The following is a 13,838-nucleotide window of genomic DNA, read 5'->3' on the forward strand; positions in this document are numbered from 1 at the left end:
ATGAGGCAGTTTCTGCAAAGCCCCTCTTGACAACCACATGGAAAGCAGATACAAATGAAGATCACACAGCTCATTAGCAGAAAGGTAGCAGTAGCCTTGCTCCTCCGTCACTGGGAGCTGTACTGAGACCTCATGAAACAAGAAAGATGGGAAAAAATACCTGTGAAACAAATGAGATTAAAATCTCCAGTACAAGGCTAGTCTTGGACAGACCCAACAGCAAGTCTGGGACATGCAGCAGCAGCACCGAGCCTGGCCACCCTCATGTACTCACCTGGTGCTGGATTCCTCATAGGTCAAGGCATGGCAGGCACTCACCAGCGGAAAACTACTGCAGCAGCTCTTCCCCAGTTTGACAGGCAGTTTGCAAGTTAAACATGATACAAATACACACTCAATTTTTCCACACAGAAATCTGAATTCCAGTACTAGTTCCAGTCAGACAGCTGGGAAGGTCAAAAAGGGTATTACTTCAAGCAGTTTCTTGCTTTTGAAGGATGCACATAAGATATCCCTATTTGTGAGTGATATGATCGTGGCTGACCTCTCAGAGGTCACATGGCAGACCTCTAACTTGGAGACACATTGCTAGACTAAAAGCAAGCCTTAAGCAATCACCCAGACACCATCTGCTGAATTTCTCTAAACTTTATTGGCACTGTAAAGAACAGGGTATGGATTTTTAACAACTCCTCCAAACAGGGGAAAAAAAAGCCTTAACATCAAGGTTCTCTTTGCAGATAACCACATGGACCCATTAATTACTCCACAACCCTAAGGAATTGACATTTTATTATAATCCAATAAAAAGACTGGTCAAAAAAAAAGAACAAAACAAAAAAAACCACCACACCATAATTTACAGCAACAACAAAAAAGATAAAGCCAGGCAAACACTTGATAAGGTATTTCCCTCCCCCCCCACCCCCATTAGGAGTAGTTAACCAATTAAACTGGGACATGGAGAGGAAGAAAAAAATTCACTGTATTTTAACAGATAAAAAAATGTGCCTACAAATCTCAACATAATACTGAAAGCTTCTTACATTAGTTTTCTTGCAAAATATCATTTCTTTACAATACAGTATACATTTCCAAGGGAAGGGGGACCATAAACGTATCCTCCATCCCATGACTAATATTTTCTAATTGTGCATAGCTAGAAGTATTGAAATCAAATATCATTAGATACCACTGGAATATAATACTGGTTAAGAAGAAGAGAGGGCTGAAACAACTACAAAGAGTTAGGTGGACTCACTGGCACAAGCCGTTCTATTCCTATACTGGAACTCTTGAAATTAGAATGACATTTAACAAAAAAAAAAATCAAAACTCTATAAACAGAAGTTATGCCAGCATCATAACATGAGCTCAGGAGCGTTGTGTGACTCAAAGCAGTAAGGCTTACTAGTTTATTATTTGAACACACATTTCAGGCACTGTGTATCAGCTTGTTAGGAAATTGTTTAAATGCAATAAGGGCTTTTTTCCCTGCAAATGCACCAATAGTTGCTACAGACAGAACTGAAGTGCTGAGAACCAGCTTTAAAGCACCAGAACAGAAGTGTAATGGTTGTCTGCCCTGCCAGTAATGAGACTCACGCAGAGTCAGTGCCAATAACCCTTCAGTACAGAAATACACAAAATCAGTTCTGACAAGTTTAACTGCAATCTTTCATTTGTGGCTTTCAAAGGACTGGAGCATGTGTTTTTGACCAACCAAAAACTTCCTGGTTCCCCTGCCCAAAAGCATGCTATATTCAGGGGAGAGAAGGGGGCTCTTACATGACTAATCTGAATGTTCAGAAGTAACACGCTAAGTCATGCTTCCAACAGTAGTTGGGTTGGTTGGTGTGTGGATTTCCACAGACTTGTGTTGATTCCAAAAAAAAAAAATGCAGCATTGGTGAGGTTGTTTCTAGCAGCCCAAGGAATTCTTGGGGAAATACTGCAGTTTGTTAACACTGACATGGACATTTCTTTTTGGCACATTCCCCCTTTGCCATATTTCAGGGAGCTGAAAATACTTCAGCGATCAAATACTTTCCTTCCATCACCATGAACAGTGACACCATACAGACAATGGAGGCATCCACAAAAACTAGAAAGTCACAAGATTTAGGATCATGTTAGGCAAGAAAATAAGTCACAGGCTAGCCCAATAACTTCCTATAAGGACAGGCTAATCCAAGGAGGGTAAAGCAAAGGAGGACTCCGTTGTAGATGGAATCCATTTTAAGAGGCCTCTTCTAAAGGTTAAGGTTTCCTTCCATGAAGGATCAAGGCAAAATGCAATTCAACCCTGAGCATACATGGCTGTTTTCTCCCCAGATATGGGGGTATGGGGGTGGGGCAGAAGCATGGGTAGGAATAGATAGCTTGGAAGACCGGAGGTGATGGGCATTAGAATGATTGATACAAATGGTTCCCAGGACCAGTCCCCCCCACAACCACTAGTGTCCTGTTTCTAAGAGACAGAGATACTGTGTTCAAAGCTATAACAGGGGCAAAGCATCCTTCTGGAGAAGGAAAACCATTTGAGCCAGGGATCTGGCAAAACTACTGAAGATTAAGGCAACAATTGGACAAATATCTCATGACCCTCTCCCATCAAATGCTGCTGGTAGCCAGGAAGACAGCTGCAGTCTTGTTTCTACATGACCCAGATACAAAAGTAGTTTTTGGTCCCCAGCTGCTAATCACTTTTTATGATTGTATCTGGTTTAAACAAAGACATCTGAGCTACAGTAGATCTATACACCATCATAAGGCACTGACAACTATGTGCTAAAAAGACTTCATAGAAAAAACTGAAATCCCATTCACATGACTGAAATATACTGGTTCAGCAAGAGAAAATATAGTTACAGGAATTTGTAGTCATTTACATTTCTGCTTACCTCTTTTCATTTTCAGTGGTGACCCAGTAATGGAAGGCAGTGTTCTTTAGCTATCTCTGCCTCCATAGTTACATTCAAGTCAGACAAATGACAGTGAACAAAACCATTTACCCAGAGGAAAACGGGGAATTCAAGGCTCTGATATACCCCTCATTAGTGGAAATACTGCAAAGGCCTCCATGTGACTAGGAAATTCCAAGTTTCATCATTAAATAAAAAGTAACACCAGCAGGAACGCCACAGATTCTGTTTGGTCTGCTTAAATTTAAAGGACAAAAGCTTTGGTCTTTTATAAAGAAAGTCCATATTCTACCTCCAACCCTCCTTCCTTCTTCCCACACTCCAGCCTCTCCTTCTATACTACATGATTCAGACCCTTAATGAAGTCAGAAATGGCCTCTAGGCTTAATAATGAAGCTTGTGCAAGTTAGTAGGAATGTCAAACTGTTAGCACTTTACTGTATGTAATTCAGTGAAAGTATCTGCTGGCCTCCCTACCCAATGGGAGAGGACAGCAACACAGCCATTTCAGTAAGCAATACAAAACTAAATGCAGTAAGACTTTACCCAGATTTCAGATTTGCCCCAATACAAGTTTGCTTTCCCAAGCCGCCCCAGGAAGGTGTTAGATGTTGTTCTTTCTTCTGTCGCTGAACTCCAGCATTTGCCCAAAACTCTATAAATAAGACCATGGTCACTCTTCTGTAGTGGTTCCAGCGCAGCACAATTACGAGTGAGTGATGGGAGAGGATGGGAAAGGGGAGAAGAGAGTGCAGGGCAGCAGGTGCAGGGGAGAGTTTACATGGACTCAAACTCATCAATGCGCTGCTTGGTGTTGCCCTGCCGAATCTGACGAAGGGTCTTGTACTTGTCTCGGCCCAGACGCATATTTTCAGCGTGGATCATATCATTGGCTGTCTTCTTGGTTTCATCCCGAGCATTTGCTAGCTCTGAGGAAAGAGCCTTTGTGGAAAGGGAAACAGACAGCAATGGGTTAGCCATGCCAGAGACTCAAAGTTAGACAAGGAGTTTCCTTGCTGATCCTTCTAAACAGGAAACAGATGAGCCCAACTGCATACAGTCCTGGGCAACCTTGTCTAGCTGACCCTGCTTGAGTGAGGCAGTGGAACTAGAGGATCTCAAGAGGTCCCTTCCAACCCAAACATTACTGTGGAAGTTGTTAATATTTTTCCCTAACATTGGAAGGTAGAAAATTTGGGGCACTTCCACCTTACTTATCTTTGTCTAGCACAGTAACAAAGACAGCCATCAGTTTATTTCAGAAGAAGAATGAGAAAGTCCAGTGGAGAAATCCCTAAAGACTTCAGGAGCATTTTGCAGAAATGAAGCAGTTTCAACCTTCTACCATAGAAGAAACTTGCTGTAGATGAAAAAGGGCGTATCTCTATCACTATCACTCTGCCTGTGCATAACCATCACAGCATGATACAGAACAAAATCTGCTGCAAGCCAGGCAGCTAGAAGGCAGTGTGGAGAAAAAAAAAGGAGAAAACCAACAAAAAAAACACCTTGTAAGCATCAACACTGGAACACTGGCATTCCCATTCCTTACAAGGAGGAGGTGCAGCATTGCTTCCCCCATGCTGAGCCCTAGTGAACTGCTTTCAGGATTTTGCAGTGAAACCCATTCAGACAAGAAAGACAGCCAGCTTCGTGATAAGAACTTGACCAAGTCCTCTGATACTTTGCAGCCAGGGCTATGAACAGCTGTCAGATGGCTGGCAAAACTTACACAAGCACAATACATCCAACAGATATTGCTTCTTGGCACTGTTTGAAAACACTTGCTGTTTCAAATGAAACAGACATCAAGTGTCAGGAAACAAGCTATGCCCCCTCCTCAGTGGTAAAGTAAGCAGCTATCTGATAAGATAACAATCATCTTACCTCATCCACCTCCCACCCCCCTCCCTTTTTTTTTCCTTCCTTTTGAGGAATAGCACTAAAACCTTCCAGATGTATTAATGGCAAGAACAGAAGCAACACCCAGGCACACACTCACTCTCCTGCCAGCTTCTTACCTTCAGGTGTTTCTGGACCCGTTCATTCTTCTCTGCTTCAGTGGTACGCTGCTCCTCACTGCGGTCCTTGATGGTGGCCTCTGATCGTAGCTCAGCACTGGCTTCTGCTGCATTCTCATCCTGTTCATCATCATGCTCATTCTCAGACTGCATGGGTTCGGTGACATGAGGGGTGCTCATAGCAGTCTTCAGTTCCTCTTTGGTCTTTTCTAGGTCCTCCTGCACCATTTGTGCCTGCAGTAAGACATGCCACAGTGAGTTAGTGAATGCAATCCGGAGCGTGAGGGACTTCTCACACAAGTTCACAGAAGCACTACTTAGTGCTTATTATATCAAACCTTGCAGCTCTTGCACACATAAACGGTACTTTCCAAAGCTACCCAGACACAATCACTTGCAAAGTTTTCTGCTGGCTAGCACGTCAGAGATTTGAGAAATGCTTATAACTCATGGAAAATTAGATACAGATTTAATCAGTCAAATTGTTTCTAGATATGGGTCACTCATTCAACTTAAAAAAGCAAAGCTAGATATCCACAACAGCCTCAAGCTTGCAGACAATCAGTCTAGTATGGTACCTAATGCAGTAGTTTAGGTCACAAAACAAAACAAAGATTAACCCCACAAAAAGTACTGCTGTTTGTTCACATTCTGCTTTACCTTCTGTTGCCACTCCTGGGCCTCACTCTCTTTCTTCTGCCTAGCCAGCTCCAGCTGTGTGATCCTAGCTGTGAGTTCAGCCATCTCAGCAGCCTGCAAAGGAAAGACTTTCAGTGGGGACAAAACACATACACTTGCTAAATGAAGCATTAAAAAACAGTATCTCTCTAATATCGTTTTGTTAAGGAGAACATCTTTATATATACTTCAGTCCCACTGATAACTACAGGATTAAAGGGAAAAGGAAGTTTAAAAAAGTTTTGGGTTTTGTTGTGTTTTTGGTTTTTCCTCCAAACAGAACTGGAGAACTCACTTCTTTGAATCCAAGCCAGGGGAAGCAATTAGTGAGTTCTACATGCTGTTCTCAGCATCACATACTGTTGTAAGCGAAAAGCACAACAATCCAAACCCACTGTACAAAGAGATGTAAACACCTGTATTCAGATATAAATCCATCTACTTGAGGATAAAAATTAAGGAACCATACTATTCTTCCTTACTATGTTCATAGCCTGGTTTGTTCTATGAGTTTGAACCCCTATGTTGTCACTATCTGCCCTACTCAATTTTCAGCTCACCCACTTACCAGCTGTTCCTGGGTCTTTTGTTGATCATGGGACGCTTTCAGCAGGGCCTCCTTTGCCTCTTCTGCTTCTCTACGTTCTTTAGCCAGTTTTTCTGCTTCCTCTTGAGCTCGTTTTCTTTCCTGTTCCAGCTCCATGGCTCTGCGCGTTTGTTCTTCCAGTTCTGAAAGAAGAGCATAGTACATTGAAGAGAGATCAAGTAAAGAATGGCAGCAGAAGAGGAAAGTGTTCCTATCTCTACCTTCTAGATGAGACCTTTCCTTTAGAGAGACAAGAAGGATGCAAGAAACTGTCCCCTTTCTTCTCCTTCATATTGTAAATGGAAGCTGGAAGACCACGAGTCAGGCCTGTTCCAAACCAGCAGATTACTTACCTCATTGATTTGTAGGGAAGTACCTATCCCAAAATGATGTCCTTAAAGACAGAGAAGCATACAGCACTTTGATTGGGCAACACGGCGTGGCCAACATTACTATGCAACTAGACCATAAGAACCAGAGCACTGGCTGGTGGGACCCCTGCTACGCTTTTTCTCCTTCCTCTACAGGTGTGCTGAGATAAAGCTTCCAGCCATTAAATGAACAACTGCAACATAGATTGGCTGACGGAGAGGCAGCTTAGCTGCCACCCACATCTTTAACACAAGCCATACTTCAGCAGGTGCAGTTAGAGAAGTTATATTCAGCTTCAGAAGGCTAAACTTGGGCCCTACCACTCCAATTTGGACACAGAGTCTGAATGGCTCAGAGATGCTTTTAGTTTTACTCTTCGAAACCTTCTCACTCAGATTGTGCATCTAAATAGAATACTGGAGCATTTCATCTTACCTTGCTGGGCTTTCTTGGTTTGCTCCTCAATTTGCTTGAGTCTCTCCATTAGTTCCTCCTTTTCACGTTCAATCTTCTCCTTCTCCTTTTCTGCCAACTCCCTCTTCTTCTTCTCATTCTCAAGGAGGGCTCTGATGATGGGAAAAATCATAATACAATTTGCAATTAATAGATATCCAGTCTGGAGTGCTTCCTAGTGAAGCTATAAGCACACAAGAGATGTGCACTAGATCACTCAGCTGATGAGCTTTACTCCAGCTGTATCCTTTTAAACTGAAGCAAAGAAAGAAAAAGCTGTGTCAGCATTCACCTCAGTGGGAAGTTCTCAATAGCAATGATACTAAGAGAAAGCTCTTTATATCAAGATCCGGATTAGTCCTTTCAAATAGACAGACATAATTTTAACTCCAAGAAAGTGTTAGTGGGTCACACTTGTGATGAATGCTATTTCCATCCTCCCATTAAATCTACTGAAGCAGAAAGAAATTTGCCCTGTTTTTGGCTCAAGAAGATTAATGTGCTGCCAGCAATTTATCTAGCACATGGTACTATTATGCCGTGACCAACCAAGTCCAGGTTACTCAGAAGCCTACACCAACCTCTCCATCTGTTTCTGATGCTTCTCTTCCCGGGCCTGTGCTTTCATCTGCTGCACCTCAATGGTATCTGGTTTACGTCTGCGCATGTAGAGCTCATGGTTCCCCATGCAAAGTGCCAAGATTCGTTTGTTAATCCGTAACCGAGGGGCGTAGAATACAAAGTCCTTGGGACAAGGAAAAGGCAACATTATACTTGTTCCTTTAGCATAATAACTCCCTGAGTATGCAATATGCTCCAAGACCCTAAGCTTTCTAGAACTGCTAGCCAGCTTTTCTGCTCACTCCTGAAAGAGTGAACTAGATGCTGAATTTCAACCTGATAAACACAGGGCAGAAGTGCCCAACTCCTCCTTGCAGTGGGCTCAGTGTCACTGTAAAGCATTTCTAGTACACGGAGTGCAGAGCGACTTGCTCCATTGTTTCATTGCAAACACAATCAGGAGTTAGTTCACCAGGCATATTGAGACTATACCTTCTCCCATCTTTCTTCCCACTTAGCTCTTTAATATAATAGTCTGGCCATCCACATCAAGCATAATGCTTTGTCTTATGTTAGAAAGGGTGTCAAACATTACGCCCTGCAGATAAATAATTTTGTTCTGTTAAAACAGAGCAACAGCAGTGGGAAAATGCTTCCAAACAGCTGTGAAACAAGAACAGCCAAAAAAAAAACAGAAGGTATCAGCTCACGCAAAGTTAATAAGCCCTAAAGATCAAACCAAGCTGAATTACGTTCATTAAAAATTTCTAAGAAAAAATGCTCCCAGTGAACCCTACCAAACAACCTGAATCTTCAGCTTCAAATAAGGTGGAAAACTGTGAAAGACATTCCACCCTACTAAAGCCAACATGATGCAACAGAAGCTTTCAAGGTTAACATGGGTAGCTCAGACCAGTAATTGTATCAGAAAATTGGTATGGTCTTAGGAGAACCAGCAACCCTAAGCTGAAAGCCTCTCTTTCCCACTGACTTCATACAGCATAAGGTTACAAGGGAAGAAATTTGTTCAGTGTGGCCAGAACCAAGCTCCATCTATCCCCTTACTGCTATTAGATCCATTCTGGGCATACTGCCCCAAACATATCAGGTAGTAGAGCACTGCTTAAGTCAATGATGACATTACTGATAACAAGATAATGTACAATTAAATAAAAAAACACACAGCAAGAAAAAAAAAAACTAGCAATCAACTGATCATTCAGCTAAGAAGAAACTGAAAGTTTAAAAACTTCAATTTGAATGCTGCTTCTTACCGGCGCTTTCTTGTCAATAGGCTTGATAACAAACTTCTTGTCATTGAATGAGATGTTTCTGATCTCGCTCCAAGGGAATCCAATTTTTGGTGTTAGCCTACAGAAATAGAAAGCAAAGGAGATGAAAGTCTCAAGTCATTCCAAATTCTTGACCTACAATAAAAAGCTTAAAATTCTGCCAAACCTGCCCTCATATTTCAGTATTCTTAGGTTGACTCGAATAAGCAAACAAAATTAGAATCATTTAAATGAACTACAAGCACAGAGAGTAGTTTTACACTTATTTATTTAATGAAAACATAACTGAAGAATTCATCTGCATCATGAAGACTAAGGATGCAAGTAAAACTAGCTTGATAACATTTGACAATGTATTATGTTTTCTGGTCCAAAGCACTATGTTTTAGGGAGCATTCTGGCAGCATCAAAAATACAGCCAAGAATGATACAGAAGTAGTAGAGTTTAGTATAAGACCAGAATTCCAGAAAAGACTACCTTTAGTAGAAACGAGTAGAGTGCAATGATGGGTGAGGGGTTAATTACCTGTCATTCTGCTCATAAATGTTGAGTCCAAGAGCATCTACACCTAGCCAGAGTTCAGAGCCCTTTTTGTTCTTAATGTTGAAGTAGTTCACACCATACATTTCCAGATCCTGTGCAATCTTCAGGTACTCCAAAACAGCATCTTCTCTGCAGCATGCAAAAAGAAAGCAGATATCCCTTTTGAGTCAACATTAGATCAAGAAGGTGCTGGGCACTGTCTTCCTACACTGCTAGAGCAGCAATAAGCTGGCAAAGACTCCAAGAACCATTCTTGAAGACAATAGCAAACAAAATCTGCAAGCTTGTTTTTTTGTTGTTCTTGTTTTGTTTGTTTGTTTTTTACATTAATGACAAACAGCTGGGCCTAGTTACTCCCAGTGGAATAATCTGAAGAACGCGAACTCATCCTGGAGTAAGTCACAGATTTTTATACGACTTCATACTTCACACGCTAGCATATATCACAATACCTTAAATACAGTAGTTCCACATGCATCAGTTACCTAATCATTCCTCGATGTTCCTCATGCCACACCTGGATCCTCTCTTCCCACTGGTCTTTGTTAAGCTTATGCTGCTCCAGAACTCTAGAAAGAACACATTGGATGATTTAGACCAGCCACTGCATTTATGCTGACACAGTCACATCACTTCAGAACACCACATTATTAAATACACTGTGGGCATCAGTTTCCCCACAAAAATGTTCCAAGAAATAGGAGTTCTATAATAAGGCTAGGTAGGGACACACTAGTCAGTATCCAAGACTTCTGACAAATGACAAGCTATGTTCACCTTGTACCATAATATTTTTGTTTGTTTGTTTTGGAGCTTCTCCCACTACTTCTAATCAGAGTTTCTTCAGTAGCAATAGGACCTTTAAGATTAAAGCTCTTAAAGAGCTCTCATCCTCAGAGAGGCACCATACTACTTTATTCTGAAAAGTGCAGTCAAGACCACAAAAAAACTACAAACCTTTTAAGGCAAAGAAAAACTAAGACTGGCTAAGTTCACTTACCTCTGTGGAAGCAGTTTGTCACTAGCAAGGTAGCCAGACTTATGAACCTCTTTGTTGAAGTCTCCATATTTTGACTGGACAGCATAGGAAGCCAGCAGGACAGCTGTTTCTGGAGGACAATAAATGTCATCGTTCAGAATTGCTTCCTTTACTTGGAGGAAGAATAGGCGCTGTGTGATGTCCTGGATCAGCTCTTCTGCCACATCCTCTGGGTAGAACTTGGCTCGGAATTTGAAAAGCAGAGGGCTTTCTTTGCGTACATCTTGTGCTGTTACCTGGAGCAACAAAGTTATTCTGTTTTATAGCCCACACACCAAGTGAAGATGATCAGGTTTATGGACAGGAAGAGAAGACAAGCATGCATTTGAAAAAATTTCTCCTTTCCAACACAGTAGTGAATGGGCAAGTATTCACATGAGCATCATATTAACAACTCTTGGGGTGGGTAACAGATTTTCCAGGGTGGGGAAGATGGACTGAAGGAAGGTGGTACCAACTTGCTATAATTTCAGGTGTTTATAGAAGAACAGATCCCTGATCAAAGTACAGAGACTGAATCTCCAACAAAAGGGACCCAAGGATAAATGAGAGGTTGAAGCAAACATACCTTTTTATTTAATTTCAGCCATGTTGAGAAACCTTTTGTGTCCTGATACTGGAGTCCAAAAAACCAGACCTCTCTTAGACCAATTGTCTTGACAACCTGGAAGAAAGATAATTATTAGGAATCCCAGTCAGACAGGCTGATCTCACTGGTGGTGGAGAACCTGTCAGAGGTAAGAACATACAAGCACAGAGACGACCAGGGCCATAGCATTCTGACACCCCTGCTACTTTTCACAAACATAGATGATAGGGCATCAGAGGAGGCCCCCATGGGAAATATATTCATCCCTCTCCCTCCTATCTTTAAGGTTTGTTGCTGCATAAAAACAGCAGCTGGGACAGTGTATTGTTTAGCCATTTATAAGCCAATCTGTTGCATTGCATTTTAGCTATACAAAACTGACAGGTGTAATAACTTTAAGAGCTTCTACAGGAATTAACTACACTGATACAGGAGCTCTCTCCTTAGTCATGTCTCTAGCCCACCGTAAGTGGTGCATAAATGAGAGTTAAAAGTGTTTACAGACATACTGTAACAGGAGACAAAAACCTCAGGGGGGGGGAGGGAGTGGGGGCAAGACTACTGCAGTATTATGCTGGTATAAAGGAGGGGGGAAGTTTCTTGGCAGAGCCTGTTCACTAGCATGGGGCCACCACTTTGTACTCTGTCAAGTCTGGGACCCGCCTGCCATGGGGTTCAGCAAGTCAAGGGAGGTTCAGGCTGGACATCAGGAAGAGGTTCTCCACCGAGAGGGTTGTTGCACACTGGAACAGGCTCCCCAGGGAAGCAGTCACTGCACCAAGCCTGTCGGAGTTTAAGAAGTGTTTGGACTGTGCACTTGGTCACATGGTCTGAATTTTTGGGCAGACCTGTGGTGCCAGGAGTTGGACTCGATGATCTTTGTGGGTCCATTCCGACTCAGGATATTCTATGATTCTAAATCTAGAAACTGAAGTTCATCTACATCCTTCCTGACCTCCCCTCCCCAGTTGTTCTTATACCTGTGAACGAGGCACTTACCTGTAACCTCCAATGCTAGACAATGGAGGAAGAAGAAGACAGTTGGCTTTAGGTCTACACTGTACCTGGAGAACTGCTTTTAACACAGCTCTCACCCCTTGTGCTCCCTCACAGCTTCCCTCCTTCAGAGTGCAATGATTTGACAAATAGCTGAGGTAGATTTAGCACTGCATTGTCCCATGTTCTATATGATCTCTCCCCAACCCCCTACTTTCTTTTAAGTTGATTCCACGCTGATTCTGATTCCTAAGGATGCACTCTATTTCCTTCTAATGTGGTCTCCAGATTTGTTGATATACAACATTAAGGTCACAGGTTCCCTGCAAACACATTACTAACTAGTTAGATTACTTAGGGCTTGGATCAGACATTTCTTCTGGCTTTACAGAAGCAGCAGTAGGGCACAAAAAAAAAAAAAAAAAAAGAGGGGGCAGTTTTCAGCAGAGGCGTGCTATTAGTAGCACATGCAAAACTTACACAAGGCCATGTAGTGTATATACATCATTCCATTGAAGTCCATTAAATTATTCAGCCTGTCCTTGCTTGAATATGGAGATTTGGCATTAAGCCCAGAGTAAACAGGGATTTGTGGGCCTTCACTTGCACATATCACAAAGTAGGATGCCCACAGCTAAGGAGGCTTTCAGAACAGCATTAGACCTTGCTGTATGTATTGAAAGTACATGGTAGGAGAGGAAGAAGGGCTGTCCTAGAGCCTAAGAAAAGCTCTGTTCTCGGCAACATTAACATTTGAATGGGATGGAGGCTCGCCCCCCACTGCTGCATGTGTCTGCTTGCCTCATTTTCATTTGTCAGCAGCTTAAGCCTGGGAATTCAACAAGCTGAACTGCCAGCAAGGAATTGAATGGCATCGCACTGCGGCCCCGCACAAAGGGGCTTTTATTCCATAGCAGAAGTCTGCAGAGCAATAGCGGTGATAACAATGGCCCGGACGGGGCGGGAAGAGCACAGCACACAACATCACACCCCCAGATTGCTATTGAATCAAAGTAAAATGCAGTGCAATTCCTGCTCTACGAATTATGTGAGTTTGTAAAGCAAGGCATGTTGTGGCTTCTTAGCTTGAGCATAAATCTGGCCCATTTAGCCTTCATCCTGAAAGTAGAGACACATGATGGTAGTCTCTGTCAAGTGGGGAGAAGGAAAAAAAAAGACAGCAGTTAGCAGCTCAATTTTGTTTGGGGGTGTACAGCATTTAGAGCCCTGATGAACCGTGAAATATTCCAAAAAACAAACAGCTATTGGCAGTAGCTAGGGCTGGAAAAGGGCTGGTGCACAGAACAAGAGAATACAGAGTACTGTTTAACGCATAGACCACTATGCTTAAATACCAGAGTTTACTCTCTTGGCTGGACAGTGACATCTTTTCTTTGTGCCACAGAAAATATTAAGTCAGTCCCAGTGTCTTGTTTAGCACGCAGTACGAGGTTTAATATACAGTTGGCAACAGATTACAGGCAGACTTAAAATCCAGCTGTTGCACAAAACCTTGACCAGCCATAACAAGGCTCTTCAAACACCTTTAGCTTAAAGGCCACTTTGTGAGCAAATTTGTCTCTCTGCCTTAGGGTAGGTGGTGTATTTCTAGAGACAACCTAAGCACATAGTACCATTCCTTACATATGTTCAGAGTAGAGTCTCAAGGTCTTCCCGACAGCCTTTTCTCTCATTTCTCCTTACTCTACTTTTTCCAGGCCTGCATGGCTCCTGAACTTCCCCTCACCAAACACTAACCTTCCTCCCAGCTACAGATCTTGCC

General features: G+C 42.4%; 1 protein-coding gene across 1 annotated transcript in view; it reads right to left on the reverse strand.

The window, feature by feature from the left end:
• Positions 1-633: 633 nt before the first annotated feature.
• MSN (moesin) overlaps positions 634-13,838 on the reverse strand; it is a 45,716-nt gene continuing 32,511 nt past the window's right edge. The window contains exons 3-13 of the mRNA XM_068697328.1: positions 11,039-11,134; positions 10,432-10,706; positions 9,917-10,000; positions 9,414-9,560; positions 8,870-8,966; positions 7,616-7,779; positions 7,017-7,147; positions 6,192-6,352; positions 5,606-5,698; positions 4,946-5,179; positions 634-3,866 (exon numbers count right to left, since the gene is read on the reverse strand). Of these exons, the coding sequence (XP_068553429.1) occupies positions 3,702-3,866; positions 4,946-5,179; positions 5,606-5,698; positions 6,192-6,352; positions 7,017-7,147; positions 7,616-7,779; positions 8,870-8,966; positions 9,414-9,560; positions 9,917-10,000; positions 10,432-10,706; positions 11,039-11,134 (1,647 nt within the window). The 3' untranslated portion in view covers positions 634-3,701. The remainder of the gene's footprint in view (positions 3,867-4,945; positions 5,180-5,605; positions 5,699-6,191; positions 6,353-7,016; positions 7,148-7,615; positions 7,780-8,869; positions 8,967-9,413; positions 9,561-9,916; positions 10,001-10,431; positions 10,707-11,038; positions 11,135-13,838) is intronic.

This window comes from Anas acuta, chromosome 13 (assembly GCF_963932015.1).
Source record: "Anas acuta chromosome 13, bAnaAcu1.1, whole genome shotgun sequence".
NCBI lineage: Eukaryota > Metazoa > Chordata > Aves > Anseriformes > Anatidae > Anas > Anas acuta.